General features: G+C 50.8%; 1 protein-coding gene across 2 annotated transcripts; it reads right to left on the reverse strand.

Moving 5' to 3' along the window:
- Positions 1–26578, reverse strand: LOC309864066 (complement C3-like). Of its 2 annotated transcripts, XM_082729426.1 has the most exons (41): positions 26456–26578; positions 26118–26325; positions 25477–25651; positions 25215–25285; positions 25024–25112; positions 24862–24944; positions 24535–24622; positions 23699–23801; positions 23475–23595; positions 23094–23209; positions 22308–22451; positions 22020–22226; positions 21590–21790; positions 20914–21075; positions 20516–20645; positions 19546–19626; positions 17320–17517; positions 17054–17165; positions 16676–16764; positions 16433–16572; positions 15835–16041; positions 15089–15140; positions 14825–14911; positions 14451–14654; positions 13352–13427; positions 12744–12912; positions 9881–9976; positions 9558–9711; positions 8535–8707; positions 8212–8370; positions 6752–6811; positions 5755–5845; positions 4461–4506; positions 3325–3412; positions 2922–3008; positions 2596–2701; positions 2142–2231; positions 1702–1788; positions 1466–1555; positions 1221–1356; positions 1–761 (listed from the first exon to the last, which is right to left on the reverse strand). In XM_082729426.1, exons 1-41 carry the CDS (start codon positions 26524–26526, stop codon positions 629–631), a joined length of 4980 nt encoding a protein of 1659 aa, XP_082585552.1. In that variant the 5' UTR covers positions 26527–26578; the 3' UTR covers positions 1–628. The 2 variants fall into 2 exon arrangements, with proteins under 2 accessions (XP_082585552.1, XP_082585553.1); XM_082729427.1 differs by lacking the exon at positions 1–761 and having other exon boundaries at positions 1269–1356; positions 1466–1609; positions 1670–1788.
- Between the last annotated feature and the right edge of the window lie 898 nt (positions 26579–27476).

A 27476-nucleotide genomic window follows, 5' to 3' on the forward strand; every position in this document is an offset into this window, starting at 1 on the left:
TTCATAATTTATTCATTCAACAATCATTTCCTGAGCACCTACTGTGTACCAGCCCCCTGCTGTGTGAACTGAGAACATATGCAGTGAACAAGACAGACATGGCCCCTGGTTTTAAGAAGCCGACATTGTAAAGGCAGGAGAAATGTCCATTTAACCATCAGACCAAAAATACAATATACAATGTATTTATAAGTGTAATTGAGAGAATAAAGTGGGGTAAGGGGAGAGAGTGAAGGAAGGGGGATCTCTTTTAGATATGTTATTCAATTCCAGAATATTATTCAGCCATGAGGACAAAGAAAGTCCAGATAAGGGAAGGGTTCAACCCATGCATATATCTGGAGGAAGGGTATACTTGGTAGAGGGAACAGTGTGTGTGCAAAGGTCCTGAGGTAGGAATCAACTTGGGTCTTGGATGGACACAAAGGAGGCCAGTATAACTGAAATGCAGTAGGAGGGAGAGGGAGGAGGCACGTCCTTGCGATGTCAGGGCCCTTGATGAATGTTGGAGCAGGGACAAATGTACGGACTTTGGGTATGATACTCCATGCTCATCATTTGGAGTCAAGGCCAGTGCCCTGTGCCTGCTTGGAAACAACCTCCTGAGGGCGGTAGAGACCTCAGAGTCTCAGGACTCACAGCCATGAGTGCTCATATATTCTGAAAATCTCTCTAGCTGGTCCAGCAATTCCTTCTTGTCCACATCCCCATAGGCCGGCCACTGCATGAGGAATGTCTTCTGGCCCAGGACGTAGATATAACTGTGGGTGAGACACGGCAAGGAGGGTGAGGAGAGTCCCGGGACCTGGAAGCATGGAGCCCTCCCTGCCATGCTCCTCTGCCCTGATAGGCAGCCTCCCAGAGCCATAGCCTGTCATGTTCACTCCACCAGGACATTTTGGGTCCCCCAGCATGTAGCCCGCATGGCTGGGGATTAGAAAAGGCTCCCCTTCCTCTGATTCTTTACCTCCTTTTGTTGGAAAACCGAATTTCTATCTACAACATCTACATGCAAATGGAGTCCCACTCACCCCCCACCCCCCCAGCTGGAGTTGAGCAGTGCGTAGCCTACACCTCCCTTCAGGGCAGCCCTGAAACCTGAGACTTCTGTTGATAGGTGACAGGTGTTGATAGGAATTGTTGACACTAGGGACTGGACTTGGGTAGGGAAGGGGCCCCCCCCCCGCCTGAGTCCTGGGACAGCAGGAGCCCCCACGCACGTAGATTTGACTTTCCACAGGTCCAGTGCGTGGCCCATGATGAGGTAGGTCTCCTGTTCCTGCAGCCCCAGGGAGTTCTGGCAGGTGGCGTGAGAGATGAACTTCTTCCTGGTGAGGGACACGGCAGGGTCTGTACCTGGAGGAGAGGAGACCCAGCATGTGAGTGTACAGAAGTCTGGCCCTTTTGCACATTGGGATCCCCAGGGTAGAACCCCGCGCTGCCTCTTCGGCCCCCTCAGACGTACCCCTCTTGATGATGTCTTCGAGTTTCATGTTGTAATAGATGTACGGATTGGAGGCGGAGGACTGCACAGACTCCAGCCTGACCTTGTACACTGGGAAAGCAGGGGCAGGAGGGTGTCCTGTTGGCATGTGGCCTGCAGGCAGACCTCTTCCCGCGCCGACCACTGCAGGCAGACCTCTTCCCAGGCCGACCACTGCAGGCAGACCTCTTCCCGCGCCGACCACTTCCCACACTCACCGAAGTCCACGCCGGTCTCACAGGCTGCTGCCTGGAGCTCCTCCTGCCGCAGTCCCACGGTGTTCTTCCTCGGAGATGGGCATTGTTCTAGGGGGTCAGGAAGGCAGCTGCTCTGGCTGTGCTGAGGGAGGGGGCTTCCTCCCATCTCCTCCCCATCTGGCCCCAGCCCAGCCACCTCTGGATCTCTGAGTCAGGGTCCTTTCTCATTTCCTCCATGTCTCTTTGGTCTCTTTCTCCCCTCCCAGTCTCTTTACATCTCCCTCCATGTCTGGCTGTGTCATTCTGTCTGTGGGTCTCCTTTTTGTTTCTCTTTGTCTCTGTCTTCCCGTCTCACTGCCTCTCTCTGTCTAAACTCAGCCTAGACGACAAGCCAGGAGGTGATGAAGGGCTCCTGGATTCCCCGCATGGCAACCCCGGTCTCTCGGTCCCCATGACCTCACCTTCCGCACATCTGCAGACATCTTTGTGACAGATCTTCCGCAGGGAAGAGTGTTCTGCGGGCAGGTTGTAGACGGAGCTGCACCTTCGGGCTAAGAGAGGGGCCAGTGCCTGGGGTGGGCTTGGGGCACCCCTGGCTCCGCCCCCGAAGACTCTCCCCCTTGAAGACTCGGTTCTTCCTGCCGCAGGCCGCGCCCAATCACATCTCCCTCCCACCCCCTTCCAGACTCCCCACAACTTCTACCGGCCGGGAATGCCACGCCCCATCACCACGCCCATGTCGGTCCCTTTCAGCACCATTCTACCCTTCTTCCTCACTTCCCCTTGCCCAGGCCCCTCTCAGCCACGCCTCAGTCCTCCTTCCTGGCCCCGCCCCTCATCTCTCCCTCCTGGCCCAGTGCTTCACAGTCCCCTCTCTGGATACCCTTCCACCCCCCAACCCCTACCCATGCTTACAAGGCTCATAGTAGTCATATATGGTGACCTGGGCGGCCTGCAGGAACTCCACCTGCAGCATTCGGTGGATCCGGAAGCCCAGCACGGTGTCTTCCCTGTGGGAGAGCTGGGGAGACGGAATCCTGTCTGAGCTGACCAGGGCCACTGACCACGGGGCACTGACCACAGGGCCTTGGCCATAACACTGACAACGTGTTCTTGCAGCCTGGGGAGCTGACCTCAGACCCTGAGGGTCTTTGGCAACACTGTCCAAGGTGCTGACTGTGGATTCTCTGCTCATGGGGCTACCCATAGGCCTCTGGAGGAGGACAGCCAGCCTTCCTTACCTTATCCAGGTAGAGGACAATGGTGCTGTCAGTGGAATTCATCTTGATCTCATAGTGGAAGGCATACATCTCCATAGTACTTGTAAGCTGGGGCAGAGGATGAAGATTGCAGGTTGTCAGAGACCCCCTGCTGAGGCTCCCAGCTCTAGGAGCTCTGGGCAGTGTGAAGTAACTCTTAAGCTTCCCGCCTTTGTCCCATCAACACCAGTGTCAGGGAAGCTGAGGCACAATCAGGACAAGAATTTGTCTAAGGTCATGGAGGGAGGCAATCAGGTGTGATCATGGCTACGGACCATGGGGCATTAATCTGGGGGTCTTGATTGCCATGCTCACACGGGGAATGTGGAATGTTGCTAGGGCACCCCCACCCTCCTCAGGAGTAGGCAGGTGGGATCCACATTACCTGTTTGAGGTCATTCTCGTTGGGGTAGAAGCCGGTGAGTAGGGAGACTTCTATGATGCTCATTGTGGCCTCTCGATCTCCCAGGAACCTGGGGATTTCACAGCTCCATTATCTCTTCCCACTTTCCTCCTGGGTCTCCCCCAGTGCTCCTCCTGCCATCATCTGTCTCATGCCTGGATGAAGGCAGTCAGCAGCCTCCTCCTGGATCTCCCCGTTACTCCTCTGCCCCCAGCAAGCTTACAGATTTAGCAAGCAGGAATCTGATGGGTGGCTTCCTTGCTTAACAGCCTTTACCAGGTGTCTTGTCTCACCCTTCCGCTTTGCCTCCCCTCAGCCCAGCCTTCATGTGATTGCTTCTAAGTGTCTCTCTCCTGCACTGGACCTTGGCACATGCTGTCCTCTCAGCCTGGAGTCCTCACTCCTCTTTCCGCCCTGAAACATGCTCGCATCTTTGCAATTTCCACTGATCCATCACTCCCTCTGGGAAGCCTTCTCCTGCCCAGGCACCAGGTCGTTCTCTAATTTGCTCTCCTATGGTTCCTTGGGTCTCTCCTTTGCCATATTTAGTCACAGTTGTCATTTTACATCGATTCTGGGTGATTATTTTGTTACTGTCTCTCTCCCCTGATAGGCTGTGAGCTCCACCAGGCAGAGGAGAGCTTCCTGGCTCACAGCTGTGCCCTCAGTTCTTAGAACGGAGCCTGGCATTCAGTAGATGCTCAACACATGTTTTTATCTGGGGCAGACCTGGGTGAAGGCATCTGGGAGACAAGGCAGAACTGGGGGGAGGGGTGGGATGTCTTGAGAAGAGGAGGGCAGAGAGAGCTGTAGGCTTGGAATCAGTCCTGGGCATCTGGGACATGGAGCAGGTTTGCCGTGATGGAGCCCACCAGGACAGGCAGGTTGAGGGACAGGACTGGGGAGCAGGATGGCAGACAAGCATGGGAAGGCAGGGGAAGAGGCCAGGGGGGATGGGCAGGGGAGGGCAGGATGAGTGGTAGAATGAAGGGGCAAGCACGAAGGGAGCTCGGCTGATTCCCACCCTCCATTCAAGACATAAGGAAAGCTGGTAAGGAGTCTGGATACCAGGAAGGGAGGACTTCCTCCTGCCCAGCCCAAGATCCGGGTGCCCTAACCTTGTCTCCATCCGGAGCTGGAAGGTCTCTTCCCCCTTTTTATTATCTGCAGAGAGAAGGCAGGAGTTTAGAGGCTGGGGAACACAGCTTCCTGTGTTCAATTCCTGGCTCTGCTGTGTGACTTTGGGCAAGTTCCTTAAACTCTCTATGTTTTAGTTACCTAATCGGTAAATGGGGAGCATAATATTCCCAACCCAGCAGAGTTGTAGGATTAACTGAGTTAATTCAATAAAGCACTAATGTAGTGCCTTATTGGTACTTTATAACTGTCAATTACTCTTACTACCATTACTACTACTACCACCACCACCACCTCTACTACTACTACTACTATTATTATTATTTAGAAATGCAATCCAAGCCCAAACCTGCAAGTCTTGGGGCTGGTGAGGCTTATTCCCTTCATCCCTACAGTGAGCTCCCAACGGCAGAGTCCTGTCTCTTCTTCCTTGGCACCCCAGACTAGGAACTCTAGAATCTCATTTTTTATGATCTCTACAGCTCCTTATCCCAGTTCAGCCCCTATCATCGCCTGCAAGACCAGTGTCGTCACCTCCTCCCTGGTCTCCCAGCTTCTGCCCTTGCCCTCTACAGTCTGTGCAAACTGTGCTAGGTCATACCTCTCCTTTGCTTAGAGCCCTCTATAGCTCCCGCTTCACTCTGAGCAAAACCCAAAGTTCTCACTATGGCCCATGAACCCCTGCACTGTCTGCCCTCATCATCTCTCCAACTCTTTTTCCTAAAACCCTACCCCTTGCTCCTCTCTGGCTACAATGGCTTCTTCAAACCAGGTATGCTCATTCTTGTCTCCAGACCTCTGCACCTGCTGTTCTGCCTGCCTGGAATGCTATTCTCTTAGCTCCTTCCTGGCCCATTCTCCACTTCTTTCATGTCTGAGCTCAAATGCCATCTCCTCAGAGAGCTTTCCCTGGACTTCCTCCACATGTGTATCACCTTTTCTGCTTTGTTTTTTGTGGTACTTATCATCACCTACTAGTGTGCTATATATTTATTTTTTTATAGTGCAGATTGCTGTCAGTAAATAGCAGTAGGAGTATAATGTATTTATTGTTATATTATTGTTTGTCTCCCCCTACTAGAATGTGTGTGTGTGGGGGTATTTTTTCTTGTTCATGCCTGTGTTCCAGGGTCCAGAATCAGGGCAAGACACAGAGTCAATGCTCAATAAATACTTGTTGAAGAGCCGAATAAGGCAATACATGTGCTTACTGCATGAAACCTAAAATAAAGTAATAAAAAAAGAAGGTCTGGGAATCTTTGGGTCTAGGCTCACGTTTCAAGGTATTATGGAGAGTCACATTCAGTTGGTACAGGTTGCAGGTGCCCTCCTCGGACTCTGGGGACCTCTGGTACATGGTCAGGATCTGCCAGGGAAGGAAAGGGGTCAAGAGACCATTTCCACCTACTCCCTTCCTCCTCACTCCAGTCCTTGCCTATCCAGGTTCTGTCCCTGTGGATAATTCACAGCAGAGTCTGCATGACCCCAAATTCCTGGGTGCAGTGACTAGAAGACTTTTTAGAGTCTAGACCACCTCCTTGCAGGAGGGCATTCTGTAGTAATTGAAGTAGATTCTCCCCGTGCTCTCTATATGGTAGCAACTGGCCATACATCGCTATTGAGCACTTGATATGTGGCTAGCACAACTGAGGAACTGAATTTTTACTTTCATTTAATTCAGATTTAACAGCGGCTCATGGGAAATATGACATGCCTAAAGTCACACAACAAAGGCAGAGATTCAACTGTGACTCCATTGCCAGAAATATGCAAACAGGTTGCTCAAATTCAGTGAACAAGAGCTCTGTTCTCCTGGGCCACAGGCTATGGAGCCAGAAGACATAGCAGAGGGGGAAGTGTGGAGTCATTCTCTGGGCATTGGAGGGCATGCTGGACGGACAATCTTCCTTTTGGGGGTGGGAAGAAAGAAACATCCCTTCAGGGACTCAGCATGGAAGGGGCAAACAGGTCCAAAGACCCCTGGCCTCTACCTCTCCTGACTCTTGAATTATAACAAGTGAAGATTTTTCTGAGTCTCTATTTCCCCACCTGTTAAATGGAGTCCATATTTTTACCAACTTTCTAGGGGCAGGTTTTGAGATGTCCTTAACTTTGTTCCTAGTAAATAGTATTGCCCTACATGGTAGCTAAAAGTATTGCTGATTTCAATCTTGTCTTGCAATAAACTGCCTCTATTCCCACCAACAAGGGGGATGGTGGTTGTACATGAGGTCTTCCAGCTATGGACCTCGTGGTGGGACACCAGACTTACTGAGATTGTGCCTCTCCCACTGCCACTGGCTTTGATCTCTAGGTCATCCTGGGCAGAGAACTGAAAGGAAGCAAGAAGAGGATTTGAGCAAACAAGAAGCAGCAAAACATGGCTCAATGCAATGGGTTTGGGGAGGAAAACATGCATGGGCAATGAGGCCTCAGTGATTTCCCTTACTTGGGGTCTAGTGACTCACTGCATCCCTCACTCCACATAGATGATTTTACTTTTTCTTTTTGATAGAGCATTTGTCTACACTGTCACAGGCCAACTACTACTGCCAACCCAGGCTGTGTTCTAATGTACATCTGTTCAATCTATCCACTTTACAGTGTCTGCAGAGTTTCTTGTGCATGGAGCCACCACGAGATTCTTCTCCCTGGCATCTATGCATTTACTCTTGTTTCCATCATACATTTCCTTTATCAACCAGAGAAAAATTTTATAAATTCACATCTATTCCCATCACCTCTGCTTAAGCCCCATTGCTATTCTTGGGATGCTTCTGCCTCAGGGTCTTTGCACCTGCTATTTCCTCTGCTTAGATACCCACAAGCCTTACTTCTTCCTTTCCTTATGGTCTTTGCTCAAATATTACCATCTTGGAGAGAACTTCCCTGCCCCTCCTATCAAAAATTGCAACTCCTTAATGTTCCCATCCCCCCTTTCTGCTTAATTTTTAGCTATAGCCCTTGCCACCATATAACACACTACATATTCTACTTCCTCACATCTCTTTATTGTATGTCTCACCTATTAAAACATAAAATTCTACATGGAAAGGAATTTTTAATATGTCTTATTCATGGCTATATTCCCAGTTCCTACAATAGTTTCTGGCATACAGTGAGTGCTCAGTAAAGATGAGTCAAAGGATTGGAGGTAAATATCTCTTCCTCCATGGAGTAAGATCATGATTACCTCCTTCCTCACACCCAGGGTATTTTCCCCTTTACACATTATTTCTTTTCCGTATGTCCAGAAAGCTTAAAATAGTTTTTGTCTTAGTTTCTTTCTACACTATAAGTTTCCTGTGAGCAGAGGCTTCATAATGCATCCCCATTGCCCAGGAAAGTGACTGACACACAACAGGTGCTCAAGAAATGGTGGAATAGGAGTACCTGGGTGGCTCAGTGGGTTAAGCCTCTGCCTTCAGTTTGGGTCATGGTCCTAGGGTCCTGGGATCTAGCCCTGCATTGGGTTCTCTGCTCAGCGGGGGGTCGGCTTCCCCCCTCCCCCTCTGCCTGCCTCTCTACCTACTTGTGATCTCTCTCTCTGTCAGATAAATAAATAAAATCTTAAAAAAAAAGAAATGGTGGAATAAATGAGTCAATACATTGACAGTATAGACACTGGTTGTGAGATAATCTTAGAGAGGGACACTGGCAGGAACATGACTCTTGGCCTCACCCCCAGTGCCACCTCTGTATGACCTTCCTATCAACCCCTCCATGCCCTACCTTTGCTGACCGGAGTTGGTAGGCGTTGTTCTGATTGATGTCCCAATCAAAGTTCACATTCTTCTTGGGCACTCTTATCTGGATCCGGAGATCCTGGCCACCATTGTGAGGGACAGCTTCACGGAAGAGAGTGAGGGCCTCAAGGGCCACCACAGTGGTCTAGGTGTTGGGTTGGGGCCTCACATCAGCACCACTGACAGCGTCCCCGGACTGCGCCCGGCAGCAAATCAGCACCATGGGAAGCTCCTATCTGTGGGCTGGCCTTGTCAGCACCTCGGCTAGCGTCCCTCCCCCAACCCCCTCTTTCCGTGGCCCCGGGTCACCTGGGTGGACTTGAAGCCTCCGCCTAGCTCCCGCTTCTCCAGTAGCCACTTGGCAATGGCGTGCGTCTCATTGTGCCGACCCAACACCACCTTCTGCATCAGTGCATAGGCCGTGGCCTCAATGGTGTACAGGGAGTTCCTGTCCACTTTGTTCTGGGGCCAGTGGGTTTTATCTAGGAGATGGATGACCACTTTGTCTTCCCAAACTGGGCCCATTCACCAAAACCTGTCCTCTCCTGTGTTATCTGGCCCCAATTTTCTCATCCACTGTTTTACTGAGCACTTACTTTATATGAAACTCTTTGAGGAGGCATATGGACATTCTATTATGGAACAGATGTCTCCTAGATGTCTAGGAGACAGGGACTCTAATTATTTAGAGATGGGGAAATTAAGGTTCAAGGGTCTCCAAGTCCCATCATTTCCACTGCAAGTGAGTTTTCCTAACTCCATTCCTCTTGACTTGGAGGAGGATGGGATAAGGATCCTTGGGCAGGCCAAGGGAGGCAGACCCTCTCAGTTAACCACATTTTATTACCTTTTTCCCATCTTTGACCATGTCAAGCACTTTCCCAATTCAGGGCATTTGCACATGCCATTCTCCTAGCTTGGAATGTCTTTGGCCTTTCACACAGGTGGGCCTTCTTTTCTTTTACTCCAGCTATGGAGTTAGTTCTTTTTTCAGAGAGGCCTTGGCAGTTCTCCAATCCATACTCCTCTTCCCTCTCCATCTCTCCCACCCATCTTATATGTTATCATCTCTGTGCTTATCTCAGTTTGTAGTTGATCTGTTTGTCTTTTGGCTGCTCCCCCAGGGTAGTAGGACCTCTGAGAGCAAGGACCATATTAATGTTGTCCACCTTGATTTCTCAGAGTCTGAACTCAAGAGTTGGCACAACATAGATGCCCAATAAATGCAAAGTGATGAATCACACATTGCTGAATTTTAAATCACACAATTCCTCTCCCCTGCCCCCAAGACTATGGTTCACACACAGCTGATTAAGAAGTGGCCACACTCACCATGGCTGGCAAAGCTGTCCAGGCGGTCATTGGCTCGGGGGCTATTGGTGAGGGCCAGAGCATAGGAGACTATGGCTATGGCAAATGTTGTATTAATTTTGGGAAGGCGTTCCTCCAGGAAGCTACGGGCTTGTTCCATGCTGGCAGGCAAATTCTAGAAAGTTAGAGAGAGCTAACTAGAAGAGGGGCAATTAGAGGGAAGTGATCTAGGAGTTGGAAGAGAGGGATGCACGGAGAGGGACATGAGGATGGGGGAACTTCCTTTGGGCAGAGGATCTAGAGGGCTGGGCTCTGCAGAGCCTGCACTCCCCTTTGGGTCTTACCGGTATCTCCTGGTGGCACAAGTCCTTCCCCTCATCTAGGGCAATCAGAACAAGAGCTGTGAGGGATATGTCTGCTTCAGAACCTCGGTAGCCACCCTGTGGAAGCAGGATCACACCATGATCCCCCTAGTGTCTTAGAAAGACTTTCCCCAACCTCTCCTGTGTAACCTTGAAAAGCTCTCCTGTGTGACCTTGAAAAGCTCCCAGGTGCTCAGCTCTGGGCTGGAGGATGTCAAAAGCAGGATGGGGAGAGAGAGAGAGAAGGAGGAGGAGGAACCACCTCAAGATTTGCCTGTGTAGGGTCTGTATTACCAACCAAAGCCAACACTGTTGAAGGTGATGTGTTAAACTCTACACCATCTCAAAGCATTCTTTCAGCAGCTCCCTTTTCCTCATGAGGGAAGTCGTGGTCAGAGAGGTGGTCTTTCCATTGGTTGAATAATGTCCCCTGCCCCCCCAAAATTTGTGTCCACTCAGAATCTCTGATCTTACCTGGAAATAGGGACTTTGCAGATGTAATGAGTTAAATTAGTAGGAGGTCCTACTGATTAGAGTGGGCCCTACCTGGTGACTCCTGTCTTAAAAGGAGGCCATGGGAAGATTCAGAGAAGGTAGGAGGGCAAATTAAGATGAGGACAGAGGTTGGAGTGGTGCAGCTAGAAGTTCAGGAATGCTAAGGACTGCCCAGAGGCCATCAAGTCATAAGAGACAAGGAAAGATTCCCCGCTAGAGCCTTCAGAAGGAGCATGGCCCTGCTGACACTTTGATCTGGGACTTCTAGCTTCCAGAACTGTGACAAAATAAATACATTTCTGTTGTTTTGAGCCATCCTGTTTGTGGTACTTTTTACAAGAGCCCCAAAGAATTAATTCGCACCTCAGTCTCTTCTTCCCACGGTGGCCAATGAAGCCTGTAAACTCTTGAATCGAGTTGCGTCCCTCCTTGGTTCAGAGCCCTCCATGGCTCCCATCTCAGAGGAAAAGCTCAAGCCCTCCCTGAAGCCCAAAGGCCCTGCACCATCTGTCCCACCCCCTCCCTCAGCTCTCCTCCTCCTCCTGTCCTCCAGGGTTGCTCACTCTGTCCCAGTCTCCTCGCTGTTCCTCAAACATAGTGGACACTTCTGGTCTCAGGGCCTTTGCACATGGTGTTTCTTCCGCTTGGAACACTCTTTCTCTGATTACCCAAGGGACTTGCTTCCTCGCCTCCTCAGGTGTCTAACAAACATCATCTCTTCATGAAGCCTCCCCAGATGACACTCCATCGCCTTGATTCCCCTCTCCCTGCATCTTTCCCCATATCACTTCTGCCATGCATGCCACACCACTTAGGTTTCTCTCACGCCCATTGCCTGTCCTTCACAAAAACATCCACCCCACATGAGAAGGGTCCACAGTGCTTAAAGCAGTGCCTGGCATGTTGTAGGTGCCTGATAAGTGCTTGTTGGTAGGAAGAAACTCCTTTCTGTGAGCCTGTGGACCCTGTTTGTAATGCCTCTCTGTGCCACCGTCCTGTATAGCATCTGGTTCCTGCCAGACAGGCCTCCCAACCCCTTAACTCCTCCCTTCATCTGGGGTTGCAATCTGACTTTTCTAAGTTTATGCACTCAACCAGAGTTTTATTCAGCAAACATTTGCCAGCTATGATGAATCAGGCTTGCTTCCCCCAACTGGAAGGACTCCTAGTGCAGGGAAAGCAAACTTGGAGCAGACTATTTCAAAACCTCACCAAGGTCCCCAAGACCCTGCAGGTTTTAGGGCCTGGCATCTCTCTTCCCTTTCAGCCTCAGGACAGGCTACCTGCTTTCCCATCTTTGGGCCTGCCGAAGCCTCAGCACTTTTGCATGTACTGATCCCTTTGCCTGGAGCTCTCTTTTCCATTCTTCCTCTACTATGTCTATCCCTTCTTCAGGTTGCTCCTTTGTTGTCTCTTTGGCAGTTCCCTGACCAGGCATGGTCCCTATTAAATACTTTCTCCTGTTATTTCTTTCCCATGGAACTCAGCACAGTTGTCATGTACACAATCATTCGTTGTAATTACTTGGCTCACTTACATCTTCCTCCCACACCCCAGCTTGTGAGTACTACAAGACAGGGGCTGTAGGTGTCTTGTTTACTGCTATGTCTCCCCTCTGTCTAGGACAAGGCCTGGTACAGAGCAGTTGCTGGATAGATGTCTGTTGAATGAGTGAATGACACCCCTACTGTGGTAGGTACAATAATAGAGACAAGCACAGGGCTGGCATTCAGGGGAGACCCCTGAAGGAGGTGGGTTTGAGCTTAAATCAAAAGAGAAAACACAATCTGGCCAGCCAAGGAAAAGCAAAAGGGATGGGGCTTGGCTATTCCATGCAGAGAGAGCAGCTTAAGCAAAGACAGTGAATTGGAGGAATCCGTGATCAGGGAGTAGTGAGGGGTAAGTCTTGGGGGAGATACAGAAGAGAGAGATATAACAGAGAGATACTGTCATAGACAACTGTGAGCCATAGAAGGTGTTTGAACAGGGGAGAGACATCCCACACTGTTTGAAAGCTATTTCTGGAGGCTGATGTGCAGGAATATTTGGTAAGGATGGCTGTGTTGGCCGGGGGTTTGAGAAGACTCAGCTCAGAGGGAAGAGAACCAGGACTGGAGCCTGCTCGAAGTGGGAGTGAGAGAGGGACGGGGTCCCAGATGTGCCCAGCCTCTCTGACATTGCAACAGAGCTCGGAGAGGTCCAGAGCAGGGAGATGTGATGCTGGATGCTGGGCTCTGGCTTTTTCCTGTTCTCATTTTACCTGCAAACAGGTCAGGGGTCTGAGGTTCCCCCTAACAGTGCACAGAGCCCTGGGTTTGAATAGCCCAGGAACAGGGAGGGCAGTGGTCACCTGCATCGATGCCATGATCACGGGGCCATTCTCCAAGAAGTGCCCGTCCTCTGCCTGCCTCTTGGTGATGATCCAGTTGGCAGTGGCACAGAGAGACCGCAGATCAAGCGTGCTGGTCGTCATGATAGAATAGGCCAGGGAAAAGACCCGGAACACGTAGCTCGTGAGCCTGTCCGGGGGTAGATGGGACAGGTGATGACTGGGAATGGCAGCCAAGGGGATTCAAGGGCAGGGGCGTCTACACTAAGGGGAGTCCACACCTGCTGCTCCAGACTGTTCCAGACTGACCGTTCATTTGCTGCTCTCCAGGTGGGCCGGCATGGACACCAACCCCTCTCTCTGACATTCAGACACCAACTCTCTATTCAGGTGCTCTCAACAATAACCCCTAGGTAACCCCCGGACACTATCACCCCCACAGTTACCCCCGAACCATAAACTCCCGGGTAATCCTTCAGGTAAAACCCAAGTAGCAATCCTTCTGGCCCAAAGGCTGCCTGCCCCGAGCCCCTGCTGCATGGGGGCCCCTGGGGTCATCAGGCCCCAGGTTGGCCCTTGGGCTTCATTCAGGGTGGCGGTGGCAGGCCTGTCAACACCCTCGTCCTCACCAGGTGCTGCCCGGGTGTCCTTTGCTGATGTGGTAGGTGCCATGCGCACTCCGGTAGGTCAGCATATGGGTGTAACCTGGGGAGATGGGTGGAGGAAGGCTTTCAGGGAGATTTGGCATTTGGGTGTGGCCGTAAAGGGGAGTCAGTCATCAAGTATGGACATGGGTGGGGTAAGATGTGGGTGTGGCTTGGGGGCTCCTCCTATCAAGGCGTAACCATAGGAGGGGACTTGTCTAGGTGTATCAGGAGGTGGCTGCGGGGCCCAGGTGTGACCGTGGGAGCCAGTGTCCAGGGTCATCTGCGAGTAACCTGTGAGAAGGGTATGACTAGGAATTTCTGCTCAGACGAATCATGGAAGATGGAACCCAGGAAAGGGGGTACTTTGGGGGCCACTACCTGGCAGTTTCCTTGGGGGTTGTTTCTTGGTTGTAAATTAGGGGTATCACTGTGTCTGTGTGGCTTAGGGGAAGCTACTCCTGGGGATACCTCTCAGGTGTGTTCTGAGTGTTGCTACTAAAGTATGACCTGAAAGTTGCCTGGGAGATTACCGTTTGGGAGTAACTTTGGGGGCGATAGTGTCAAGGTGTTACCCGAGGGTTATGGCTGAGAGCACCTGGAGGGAGAGATGGTGTCTGAGTGCAACTGGGAAGAAGGGTCAGTGCCCTGATGAACCTGAGGGTCTCTGTCTGGGTAGAACTAGGACTGCATCTCTGGTTGTTACCGGGAGGTGTGGATATAGCCTGGAAAGGTGTAATGGGGGAGACCACCACCTGGGGTTATCCTGGAGCTGTCTGTTTGGGGGTCCTGTAGGGGTATAACCCAAGGCATATCCCTGGGTGTAACCTAGGACAGTGTCTGGATATAATAGAACTTGGGGGCTCCTGCTTTGGGGGTAAACCAGGGTGTTTGTTGTCAGACTGTAGCCTGTGAGAGGGGTCCAGATGAAGGGGTACCGGTGGGACTTGGTACCAGTTTGCATCCTGGGAGATGAGTCAGAGTATGAATGCTGTTGTCAGGGAGAGTCCCATGGGGTCCACACCCAACCCTCGGGGTACCCCAGCCACCTTTCCAGAGAGTCCCAGGAAGAAACCCCTCTCACCTCTGACAATGTTCTGTATCACCTGCTCCCTGAGCTCCACTCCAACCTTGCCCCACTGGCCAGCAGCGTCCAAATAGCGGGTCAGGATGACCGCAGGTACCAGTTTGCTTAGTGTCTGCTCAGGGCAACCAGTCGGCACCCTCAGCAGCTGCCATTTTTCTCCAGGTGTCAGGGTGCCCAGGATCGTCTCGCCAAGGATGTCCCCTATAAGAGGAACAGAATCATCTCAGGAATGGCATAAGCCACGATGGCTCTCAGCTCACCCAACATGGACACCCCTGCCCCTCCTCCCCCTGTGCCCAGGCAGGCGTTGGGGGAGCCAGCTCCCCGGTCTCCCGATCCCTTCCCCCAGGGGTCGTCTCTGTCCCAAGCACCTTGGACACTGACAAACACTTCTGCTTCTGTATTGGGCACCATGTTGAAAAAGTTCTGTCTTGGCACCACTTCAATCTGGGTTTGACCTAGGTTAAGCCGACACAACCTTCTGTGACAAGCAGATTCTGGGGTTGGGGAACTCAGGGTGTGCAGACCCCAGAGGAGCTCGTACTGCCCACCTGGCTGGACCCCCTCATTTCAGCTCCTCCCTCCCTCCTGATGTGGCCCTAGGATCCCACATGCTCCCTGCAGACCTCACAAACCTTGGGGGTTCAGGAGGATGCTATGGGACCATTGCTGTATCTGCCCTTCTGCCTGTGAGAGGCAATGATGAAGCAAGTTAAAAACAACAGCAGTAACAGTAATGATGACAATCACAATGACAGGAGGAGGAGGCATTGGTTAGCTGTAAAGAGCACAGACTCTGGATCCCAAATATCTGGGTTCAAATCCTAACCCTTCTATGTTCTAGCTGTGTGACCTTGGGCAAATTACTTAACCTCTCTGTGCCTCAGTTTTCTCATCCATAAAAGGTTCCTACTTCACATGGTTGTTCTGATGGCTCAATGAGTTACTATTTTTACAGAGTTTATATCATAAGCGCTGAACATGTGTTTGTTAAGTAAATAAGTTAAGTATAAAAGTAGTATTGATGGGTTGTGCACAACCAGATATGAGATATAATTTTCACAGCTTTCTGATTATTACTCATGGCTGTGGGTGTGATGATTATCACACCTTGCAAATAAGGAAACAAAGGCTCAGAAAAGTTAAGTAAATTGTCCAAGGTCACACAGCAGAGACAAGGCTTGAACCCACTGTGACAACAAAGTCCCATAGTGGAGGCTCTGTGATTGAACTTTCAAATCCATTCTCTTGCCCCTCACTCCCACCTGAGAGCTCTGTTTGTTGATCCTGGGCATACCTGTCGGTCCTGTGATCACAGCTGGGGACCCCCGGGGAAGCCCCATTGTCTGCACCAGTAACAGGAGGTGGGGGCCCCCATTACCTTGACCAGAAGTGTCTTCCTTATGTGGTCCACAGCCTCACTTGTCCTGATCCTCACCTCCACATCCACTTTGCCTATCTCAAGTGGGATAAGCACAAAGGGCACCATCTTGGAGGAGGTGGGGGGCAAGATCACGACCTGGCGGGATGGGGCTCCTGGCTTTGATGCACTGCACAGTGGCTCCTTGTAGGGGAACTCCACGTGGACCTGGGACAGGGTGGGCAATTAGGGGGTCCTGATGCATGGGGTCGTCTAGGACCCAAGTCACAATTACCTCCCTCTCCTCACCCTGAAAATCCCAAGGAGGTGACAGCACAGCATAGTGGCTGAGAGCAAAGGCCTGTCTGCCACTTATGGGCTGTGTGACCTCAGGAAAGCTCCTTCACCTCTTTGTGCCTCAGTTTCCTAATATGTACACCAAAAGCAATGATAGCAGCCATCTGCTGGGATTATTGTGCATTTTAAATGAGAAAATACCCCAGGAGCTTTTCAAAAGGGCAACCACTTGGCTGACCCCTTTGAATAATGGACACACTCCAACCCCTTTATAAAACACACTGATGGATAGTTTGAGAGGAGGGGAGGGCTCAGGCTTCACCTTGACCTGATCCGTCCTGAAATTGTACAGCATGGCTTGGATCTGGACCTGCTCATTCCTGATCATGGCGGAAGGCAACTTGAGATCCACAAAGAGTGATTTCATAACTATCAGCTCAAAGGGGTCTGAGATGCAGAGACCTAGAGCCCGGGGGTATGTGAGCATTAAGTAGAGGCCAGCTGTCCCGGGGCTGGGCAGGACCACCATTCTCCCATCTTCTCAGCCCTGGGCTTGTGGGGTCACCTTTTCCAGGCTTGAGGCTGACAGCCACTAACTCCCACGTGGTGATGGAATCTGGCACGTTCACAGAAAAACTGTATTGGGAGATGCCTCTGGAAGTGGTGAGGAAGGGGGGGCATAAGGGAGTTTGTGGTCAGAGCCTCTGCCCTGGGGAGTCACTGTCCAGGGGTCAGTGGGTCACCTTATCAGAGACATCATCACTAGAGGGTCGTCCTTGGGGGGGGGGGAACCACTGGGATTTCTATCCCCCTCCAGGGAGGTTGTAGTGACTATACTGAGCTCAGTGTCACCATTGGGGGCACCGGCTATGACTGACGTCCACTGAGGCCTGGAAGGGCCAGGGACCAGATGCTGCCAGGGACGAGGGGGCTGTGGTCCTACCTGGATGTACTTTTTGGCAGTTCAAACTTTGTCCAGAGCCAACTCTCAGGGAACCAGGTTCGGATAGGCTGGTCCTCCAGGAGGATGTCACCTAAGTCCTCATCTTCATCCGCTGCAAGGAGAGGATGTGGGGCGGTGTCTCCGGTGCAGCTTCCCACCCCGTCCCCTCGGGGCCCATATCTCCCCATGACTTGTCCCACAGGACTTCATGCCCCTCAGGCAAGCCCCAATCCCCACCCCCTCACTCCCCACCACAGCCTCCTCACATGTCCCCAAAAGCAGCTGCTCCTCCCGAGCCTCCTGACTCAGGGCCTCAGACAGACGGCAACAGCTCAGGAAAGCAGCGACACACGTTGGCTCGTGGTGGACATGCCGTTTCCTCTCTTCACATGACAGCCCGATGGGGCTCTCCTGGAGCCCAGCCTCGCAGCACTTTCGCTCCAGCTCTGTCTCAAACTTGTTCACTGTGGGCCAGAGGTAGAGGGACAGAGGAGGGGCTGAGAGGAACTAGAGGAAACTTGGACTCATCTACCTCAATGCCACGGACACCTGGTCTCTCTATTTACCCATAACCCTGGCAGATGCTGGTCCCAGCACTTTGCCTGTATCTTCCTCCCGAAGCTTCACATTGAACCCATATGTTGGGTTCTGAAGAGGAAGCTAAGCAACAGAGAGGCTAATTCATTAGCTCATGGTCACACAGCTCCCAAGTGGCAGAGCCGGAACTAGAATCCATGCTGCCGCTGCTTCTCATTCCCCCCCCTCCTCCTGTCCCTTCTTCTTCTTCTTCTTTTTTTTTTTTTTTAAGATTTTTAAAAAATTTATTTGCCAGACAGAGATCACAAGTAGGCAGAGAAGCAGGCAGAGAGAGAGGAGGAAGCAGGCTTCCCGCTGAGCAGAGAGCCCGATGCGGGGCTCGATCCCAGGACTCCGGAATTATGACCTGAGCCGAAAGCAGAGGCTTAACCCACTGAGCCACCCAGGCGCCCCCCTCCTGTCCCTTCTTGACAGGATTGGTAATGCCATGTTTGCATATTAGAGATGCCATTTCAACTTCTATTTTTTTTTTTAAGATTTTATTTATTAGAGAGAGAGAGAGAGAGCACACAAGCAGGCGGAGGGGCAGAGGGAGAGGGAGACGCAGACTCCCCACTGAGCAGGGAGCCCGATGTGGGGCTCGATCCCAGGACCTTGGGATCATGACCTGAGCTGAAGGCAGAGGTTTAACCAACTGAGCCACCCAGGTGCCCCAACATTTCAACTTCTGATTTCCATCATGTGGTTTTTTAAAAAAATCAAAACATAAGCCATGTTATAAAGCATGATGTCAAGTTGAATGCTTCTAAGTTAGGAAACTGAAGGAATACACTTAGAGGTAAAAATATTCAGGGGACCTGGATGGCTCAGTTGGTCAAGGGTCTGACTCCTGGTTTCAGCTCAGCTCATGATCTCAGGCTCATGGGATTGAGCCCTGCATGGGGCTCCGCACTCAGCATAAAGTCTGTTTGAGATTCTTTTCCTTTTTCTCTCCCTCTGCTCTTCCCCTTGCTCACACTTGCTCTCTCCCGAAAATAATAAATAAATGAATAAATAAATATATATATAATATATAGCAATTAAAAACTCTTATTGTTTACTATTAACATAATTATAGTTAAATTTTATAACTCATCATTATCATAAATAAAACAAGAGTTTATATTATGAACTTTTCCCAGGGGGTTGGCACAATTTAATACCAAAATCAGAGTCAAGGTTTTACCTCAATTTCTATTAGGTTTCACTTACTTTCTCTTTATTTAGATTCACAAAGTCATGAGCATTGCTCTGGGAGATGGAAAAATCTAGTATTTGCAAAACCCATGCTTCCAACACCACTCAGTGCTGCCTCCCATCTTCCCTTTACCCCAGGCTCAGAGCTTCTTATTCTGGTCCACACCCTGGCCTTGGGGATGGCGGGTTTGTTATTATCTATGGGCACCCAGCACCCATCTCTCCTTTTGTCTACGTTCGCTTTTGTATCACAGAGCCTACATAGCTTGAAGCTGTATTTCCCAGACTCCCTTGCCGCTAGGGTTCTAGATGAGATAAGGTTCTGCCACCGAGACACTCTTGTGTAGGATCTGGAGGGTGGAAGAGGTGGAGGCCATTTTCCCTGGCAGTGGTAGCTGAAGGGTGAACCCCAGTCTATGTGCGTTTTTGTAACGGGCGCATTTCTGCACTTCATTACTGACCCACCAGCATCGCACGAGATATGGGCAGCAGTTTCCTGAGATGTCACACATTACAAAGCTGCAGTGAGGTGATTTTGAGTCCCAGCAAGCAGCCACTCCTACAGACTCTCTAATGACTTTGAAAGCACCAAACTCCCATCATTAAATCCCTCCTTTCTGCTTGAAGTACCTAGAGCGGTTTCAGTTTTTCTCTTCTAAGCTCTGATGAATACAGTAGGTTAGGAAGCCAGGAGGGACATGTCCAGCTTTAGCTCTGACCTGCATTCCTCTTGGTCTCCAGCCTCTTCAGAGAGCGGCGGCGGCGGCGGCTGGCAGGGGGACTCTGAGGGCACTGCCAGTCTGAGGGTCAGAAGAATGAGGGGGTCGCTGTCATCAAGATCGTTATCAACATCCCTGATACTTATTGGGTGCCGACAGAATGCCCCGTGCTTTCTAAGCATCATTTCTTTTAATCCTGTAACCTCCTCATGTTCATGATTCACCACTTAAAAGCTGTGCAATCTTCAGCAAGTCACTTAACCTCTCTGGGCATTAATTTCTCCAGCCATGTAAATTGGCATAATCCTAGGTCTATCAATGAGATCATTCATATGAAAGTACTTAGCACAGTGTCCAGCTTGTAGTAAATAGAAACTGTTACTGATATCAGTATTTATAGCTGAAAGAAGACACTCCTAGTTGTCCCTAGTATTCACTCTCCCCCTTCATCCATGGGGACTAAACCTCCCTCTTTTGCATATCACTCTAGAATGAAGACTACATTTCCCAGCCTCCCTTGCACCTAGGCAGGGCTTCATGACTGAGTTCCAGCAAATGAAATTTGGGAAAATATCTCCCCTTCCCACTTCCCTTCATACTCTTGCCTGGCAGGAGGTCCTGACGAGGTGCCATCTTGTAGCAGAGCAACAAGCTAGAAGGAGCTTGAGCTCCAGAATGACCTCAGAACTCTTACTGAGTGAGGAATAAACTTCGACCTTGTTTAAGCTATGTTAGTTTGTATCTCTGATACCCATGGCCAAACCTATATCTTAACTAAGACGTAGGGAGTCACTTCTGTTATTATCCCCATTTTACGGACAGAGAAATTGAGCCTCAGAGAGGAAATGTAACTGACTCATGATAAGTAGGATGCTCCTAGATTTTAGCCGATCTGACATCAGACCTCGTGTTCTTAACCCCTAGACAGCACTGCCTCCCCACCCTGCCCCTGGCATGTTCCTTCCTGTACCTGAGCTTGTCAGGGTATGCATCCCTGTGCTCATCTTCAGGTCCAAGCCAGCATCCTTGAACACAGCAAGTCCATCTTTCCCACTGCCCGATGTACAGCCAATGTCATGTTCCTCCACCACATCCCAGACCTGGGGGTTTAAGATAGGAACCTAGCTTTGGAGCCTGGGTGACCTTTTCAGGGAAGGAGCAATGGTGCACTGAAATTGCTGGGTCAAATAATTCTCACACCGCCTCCCATTCACTGAGCTCTTATCACCTTCCAATCTCTAGCTGTGCACTAGCTCCTTGAATCCTTGAATCAACCATCAATGTTGCACACTTTACAGCTGAAGAAGCTGAAGCACCAGTTTTAGAACCTTTAGGCAACCTCCTGGTTCAAAGCCCATGTATTCTTACCTTCTTCTGTGTGAGCTTGTGTTTACTGTTCAAGAAATAAACAGCCTTGTCCACGGCCACCAACCCCACTGTGGCCTCTTCATCACCTGTCACCTTTAATTCCACTTCGCTATTGGGTTTCAAAATCTGGGAGTGTTTTTCTTTCTTTAAATCAACCTTCAGCTGACCCAGGAAAAAGAGAGATGTCAGTAAAAGGCCCTCATATGCTACCAAGGGATTTCCCCAAGTCCACTTTCAAGTTTATGCTCCTTATGGGTCTGATGAAGCATCTAGGAACTTCACCAGGCCAATTCCAACTCCACACATTTGTTTGCATAGTCTCCATGCCCTAGGCTGAGCTTTTTATTTATTTGTTTTTTTTAAAGATCTTATTTATTTGACAGAGAGGGATCAGAAGTAGGCAGAGAGGCAGGCAGAGAGAGAAGGGGAAGCAGGCTCCCTGCTGAGTGAGAGCCCGATGTGGGGCTAGATCCCAAGACCCTGAGATCATGACCCGAGCCGAAGGCAGAGGCTTAATCCACTGAGCCACCCAGGTGCCCCACCTAGGCTGAGCATTTAAGGGCACATCTCCTCTTCCTCTCCCCGTCTCTAGACTTGGAGCCCTTCAACTTGGACAGACGTTTCTGCCCATCCAAGCTTTACGATGTAATGTACAACTTCAAGGAATTTGGCTCACCGTCCCCATGCATCTGTCTTTCACGTCAACCCATACGGAGTCAGCCACCAGTTCAGGATCCTGACCTGTTCCCCTGGGCAGTATATAAAAGGCCAAGATGCGGAAGGAGGGCAGCATCTCTGAAGTAACATCAATAGTGGCTACTGTGTGGTCACTTTTTAACTGATGTTTGACATCCACAATCCGGCCCTTACTCAGAACCTTGGAGATAAGAGAAGACAAGAATGAGAAGGGTAGGGTCAACCTTTTCCGGAGACCATCTCAGCTCACAAGGGAGACTCACAGCTCTTTTGTTTCAGCTCCTTAGTCTGAGGCCACCCCAAATGGTTCCCACTCTCACACCATTGTTCACAGTTTCTCCAAACCAGCTAGCCAAGGATGTTCCAGGGAAATCATTCCTTGGCTTAAGTTTTAGTCCTAGCCAACTCACCAGGATGGTGAAGTGAGTGATCTGTTTCTTGGTTTCATGATTCTGATGTCCTGTGACAAGGCTCAGGTAGATGCTGCTGCCTACCTCTGCGACTGTGTTCACCTCAATGTGCAACAAGTTTCCTGACCCACCCTGAGTCGAGTAAGGCCAAGCCGTCATATTGGCTGAAGCTTGCTCTTCTGGCTGGAGAGGTTCTTCAGTTTCTACCTGGAGAGAGTGATGGGCAAGTAAACTTCCAGCTCTTCTAGCTCACAGTGCTCCACCATCCCTGCCCCATTAGGTTGGTACCAGGATAGGGAGCTTCTCCTGATTATTTGCATTTGTGTTGATGGTCAAAATGGCCTCTCCACTGGCTGAGGTTCGGTCTCGTTTGTCTTGGCATCGGACAAGGACTCCAGAGGCTGGGGACCCATCAGGATTTGAGACAAAGACCTGAGGTGGAATAGGGGTGAGATGAAAGACAGGCCTGGTGGTGGCCGGGTATGAGAAGTGGGTACTGGGAATCTGATATGGACAGGACTGCCTTGTATAGCTGTACAAGTTATGCACTGAACAACACTTGGGGAACCATACATATTAGAGTTTTGCAGTGTGCAGTCATATGTGGTGGCCCTGGGATTTGGTGTGCTGGGGTGATGGGGGTGGAAGGGATTAGAATGGAGAGATGAGGAGGGCTTGGGGAAGTCTTTAGTAGGACTGGCACCAAAGGATGTCTCTGGTTTTCCTAATGTCCATCAGACTTCTCAAAGTCACCTCAAATGAATGTATGTAAAACCAGCATTCTTGCTGTGCAAATGTAGCCTAAAGATAACTCCCTGTGCACCACCTTCTAGCCTGACTGTGACCACGAAGCCCCCCACAGAGAAATTATGGAACCATCACAGTGCTTTGGGGCAACTTGGGTTGAGACTTGAGAGAGACTTGGGATTGGTCTGAGAGGCATGATGGATTCAGTTCTCAAACAGATGTATTGTGGGGGACAGGTGATCCCAGTGTGGTTTTTTGTCTCCTGAGAGGGGTCTGTTAGGGGAAGTGAGCTCCGAGTCCCTGGGTGGAATGAAGTCAGACTCTGACCTTAACGTGGAAGGGCATCCCAGGCTTGAAATACTGGGGAGTCCTGATGAACTTGATGTTGTATGGGCTCTGGACAATCTTCACCCCTGGGGTCTCAGCCTGGACCATCTCACCCCCTGGAGAGACAGGGGACGGTGAGGTCTGCGGAGGAGGTTCAGTTTTGTGGGAGAATGACAGAGCTGCTGGTATGGGAAGCCTGTCCTGGTGAGGACATGGAAAGATAGTAACACAATCTTAGCTCCTTCCACCCTTTCTGGCATTTTTGCATTTCTCTGATGAGGAAACAGGCTGGGAGGTGGCCCGTGGTCACACGGGTGGAATGCCCAGTTTGGGTAAGGACACTGTCCTGACTTCAGCCAGGAGATTGGGTAAAGGTGGCACCTGAAGAGAACACGGTGACATTGACAAAGATAGAGGCCCCAATGAAGTCCTCTTCTGGGCCTTGGAATGTGGACATCAGTGTGTTCTTCTGGAGGGATACGTGACCCAGGCCTTCAGAAATCTGCTCTCAGGGTGAGAGAGAGAAGAGGAGATGGTTTCTTGGGGAGTAGAAAAGATTTGGTGGAGGGGGAAGTTAGGTGAGGGTGAGGTCAAGACTCAGTTACCTCCACTTTCTGCAGGGAACTTTGGATGATCATCCGACGGGAAGGCAGCTTCACCCCAAAGATGGCCAGAGCCTGTCCATTCACTGGCTCTTTGAATACATAACTGCGGGTGGGTGGAGGGTCATTCCACTGGGCTCTGAATCACCTATGCAACCTCATGTGGTTGCAGAGATGTCCTGTATGACCTCATGAGGCTGCTTGGATGGTGCTAAGACTTTGGGAGGGGCAGAGGTGGCCCCTGGAAACTCAGATGGTTTCATTGCTTACCTACACAACCCTGGGAAGTGATATATGTGTTCCATAAAGCTTTGTGTTGGGTTGCAGATGTGGCCTGTGCAACCTCACAAGATGGTGGAGGTAGCCCTTAAAACCTCATCAGGCAGACTAGGGGGCATGCATAGCAAGCTATAGGGATGGTCTGCAAAGTGTTAAGAAGTGGCAGATAGGGCCCTTACAACCTCAGGTGGACAAATGGTCTGTACGCCCTCATAGTACTGTGGAGATGGCTTGAACAAATTCATAAGATGACAAATGTGCCTGTGCAGCCTTGTGGACCTTCAGAGATGTTCTGAGCTGTGAGACATGGCATGACTTTATTTGGTGGACAGATGTCCTATACAACCCCAGAGACCAGAAGGAATGGTCTGTACTACTTACATGTGGCAGATGTGGTCTGGACAACCTCACAAAACAATGTAGGTTTCCAGGAATACCTCATGGGTGGCAGTGAGTACCTCTACCATACCTTAAATGCCATAGAAGTAATCTGCTTCTCTACCCATTCAGTTTCTTGGCATTCCTGGTCCTCTGGCCAGGCTGGGGGCAAGGGGACTTACCAAGCCTCGATGTCCACACCCAGAGCCTCATCGTTGAGGTGGAAGAAAGTCTTGTTTGGCTTCAGCTGGACCTCAAATGATGGGAGCACTGGGTGGGGTAAAGGCAGTGGACACCCTCCATATTTTGCTGTGCCCCTCTATGTCCCCTCCCTGTTCACTATTTCCTCAGTGACTCTTGCAATCCCCAAGGATTGGAACACATGGTTCTGTTCACCAGCACCCAGCTTAGGTCCTAACACACAGTAGGTGCACCACGATCCCTCTTTTCCAATTCCAACCCCGTGTCTTGCATATCCCACCGTGCCCTGCCCATCACACCCTACTCACCATAATCCCTGACTTCAAAGGTTGCCTTGAACTTCTGCTTCGCTGCATTTTGGTAACTGGCTTCGATGCTCCAGGTCCCAAAACTGAGACGCAGAGAATTAGAAGAGATGGAGACTGAGGAAAGCCTCCAACCCTCCTTCCACAGGGCTCCCAGCAGAGCACCTGACAATCTGTGGGAGTTTAAAGGATTTTGCGAAGAAACCGTCCTGGGCTAGCAGATCCTGGCTGATCACAGTGATCCCTTCCGGGTTCTGTGGGGACAAGGGGTGTAGTTCATGCCCCAGGCCTTCAGACCATGATAGAACCTCATGGGTCTACCCAGTAGGATCCACCCTCCCATCAGGAGAGGCCACCTTGATGTCCAGAGTGAATATCCTTTGGGCAGGATCCATCTTGTGGTCCACAGCAAACACCCGGTATTGAACTGGAGGGAGAGGGAAGACTCTGAGTTCTGGATAGAATCTGAAGAGGGAGGTAGTCGTTAGGATCTTGGGCATTAGGATATAGGGGTCTTTGGGCAGAGGGTGACCTTGGAAGGTGGAATATGACAGGCACTGGGGGAGGCGGGGAATGAGAGTCAGCGTCTGCCTGAGGCCAAGTGCCTGGGCTCTCTACCCAAGTGTTCCGGGGTGTAGAGAGGCTTGTCTGTCTGGATGAAGATATAGCCAGCATGGGGAGCCACTGGGACTATCCTCTCCATGGATGAAGTGGTCAAGGTGGATGCCCAGTTTGCCCGGATGATGACATGCTGCTGTCCAGGTTGTGGGGGGTATATCAGGCTCTCGGGAATCTGGGGAGAGAGGTCCACACTCTTCAGGCTCTGCAGAGGTCCCCATCCCTGGGAGCAAAACCCTGAGCCAGATCTTGGGAGAAACAACTGAATGGGGGCCCTCTGGCTCTGGGGCTGGGAGCAAGGTGGCCTTGCAGCTTGTTCCTACACAAGGGCGTCCCGCCAAAGTGGGACTGCAATCCGGTCCACAGTCCGGCTCCCAAGCCACCAGCAGAGGGCGCCTCTTATTAATTCTCCCAGAGATCTCTTACGGGCTAATCGCTGCCCTTCTTGGAGCCCGGATTCAGGGGACTTTGGATTTCTAACTGCACAGGACACAAGAGGAGCGGTAAGTATATCCAAACCCTGCCTCGATTCTCCAGTGTTCCTCGTGGGGAGTCGCTCTGGAGTCTGCCCCTCTCCACCCCTGCCGCTGACCCAGAGCCTCCCTCTGCCGCCACCCATCCCATCCTGGCCTGTCACCTACCGTCAGGGACGCCTGTTTCATAAAGTTGTTTGCTTCTGAGAGAAGGAGGTGGCTCTTAGCCACCACTGTCTTCTTCATGGGGAAGTCCCATACGGTGAGGTTCACCTCGAGGGTCCCTTTGAGGGACTGCTGGGAGTCCGAGTGAGCCTGTACGTGGATGGTCTCAGGGCTGCCGACCCGCAGGGCGCGGGGGGTCACCAGGATGTACCTGCCAGTAGACAAACGCAGGAGCATGGGGGCGGTGGGACTCAAGTTGGGGAAGCAGCTTCGGAAAGGCAGGCGCACGCGTAGGGAATCACTCAGGCAGCGGCTGAGTGCCCTCTGTCTCCCAAACTCACAGCGGCTCAGCATGGGCAAGAGGGGTCCCCAGGAGGAGCAGAATCAACCCCACAGGCCAGGGCACGTCCATGGCAGTAGGGGGGTGATGTGCAGCTCCAGGCCACGGACACCTGTCCTCTTGTCTACTCTGTTTGCTTTGGCCTCTTCTGGAGCAGTTAATATCTAAACAGGCGTGGGGAGGGAATCCCATAACTCCAATGGGGGAAGAGGGAGCTTCTCCTCCCTTCTCAGCCCATCCTCCACGGGACGCCGGGGACAGCTGCACTAGGAAGCATCCCAGGTGCCCCCTTGGAGGCCAGAGTGGTGGACGGGGGGTGTTGTCCTTTCCGTGACCCATAAGGTCTTACCTGGAAGCCTTCCCCTCTACCAGCAAGAAGCCTAGGGTTGGGAGACTTGGCTCAGAGCTTGGTTTGGGACTGACTCAGAGAGGCAAGAAGAAACAGAATTGTTCCCACCTCTGCCCTTGTGAAATTGGCGAGTTTCTGGGGTAGCTGCTCAAACGGGGGCAGCCCAGGGATTAAATCTTCATTTCCCCAATCACAGAGCATGAGCAGCCATGGCATAGAGCCATCCGGCCCCGGGACCCGCCATAATGGAACCTTTTCAAAAAGGCACAGGTCAAATCCTCTTGCTGGGCTCCAGATCTTTCTGCATAATTATGCTTGGTAAATTGTGACCATTGTTCATTGTTCCTAAATCACGCCAAACTCCCTGGGCTCCTTTTCCAGAAGGAAAATTATACATATTAAACCAGGGACAAAAACACATCTTGCTTGAGGCATTCCTGGAAGAAGGCTTTCTCTGTCCCGAAATAATTTTCACTGCCTGTTTAATATGCCCTTTAAAGATGTTGGACCCACTTTGTGGTGTCTGCCTCTTAGAAGCAGACAAGTTTGTCTGGTTCTTTTTTTTTTTTTTTCCATTTTTTTTTTCACTGCCAATCTGGACAGTCTTGCTTATTGGAAAGCACCAGATCTCCCCGAAACAATGATAAAATACATGTATTCCACAAAGATTCAT

The sequence above is a fragment of the Mustela nivalis genome (genome assembly GCF_964662115.1).
Source record: "Mustela nivalis genome assembly, chromosome: 1".
NCBI classification, from domain to species: domain Eukaryota; kingdom Metazoa; phylum Chordata; class Mammalia; order Carnivora; family Mustelidae; genus Mustela; species Mustela nivalis.

Bases quoted from the DNA above. Each gene is read 5' to 3' on its own strand.
- LOC309864066 (XM_082729426.1), bottom strand. From the start codon at position 26,526: ATGGACGTGCCCTGGCCTGTGGGGTTGATTCTGCTCCTCCTGGGGACC. The intron at 25,113-25,214 runs GTGGCCTCTCCT...TTGTCCCCACAG, and splicing joins TATTCACTCTGGACATCAAG to AACCCGGAAGGGATCACTGT. The intron at 16,042-16,432 runs GTGAAGCCTGAG...ACCCTGTCCCAG, and splicing joins TCAGGACGGATCAGGTCAAG to GTCCACGTGGAGTTCCCCTA.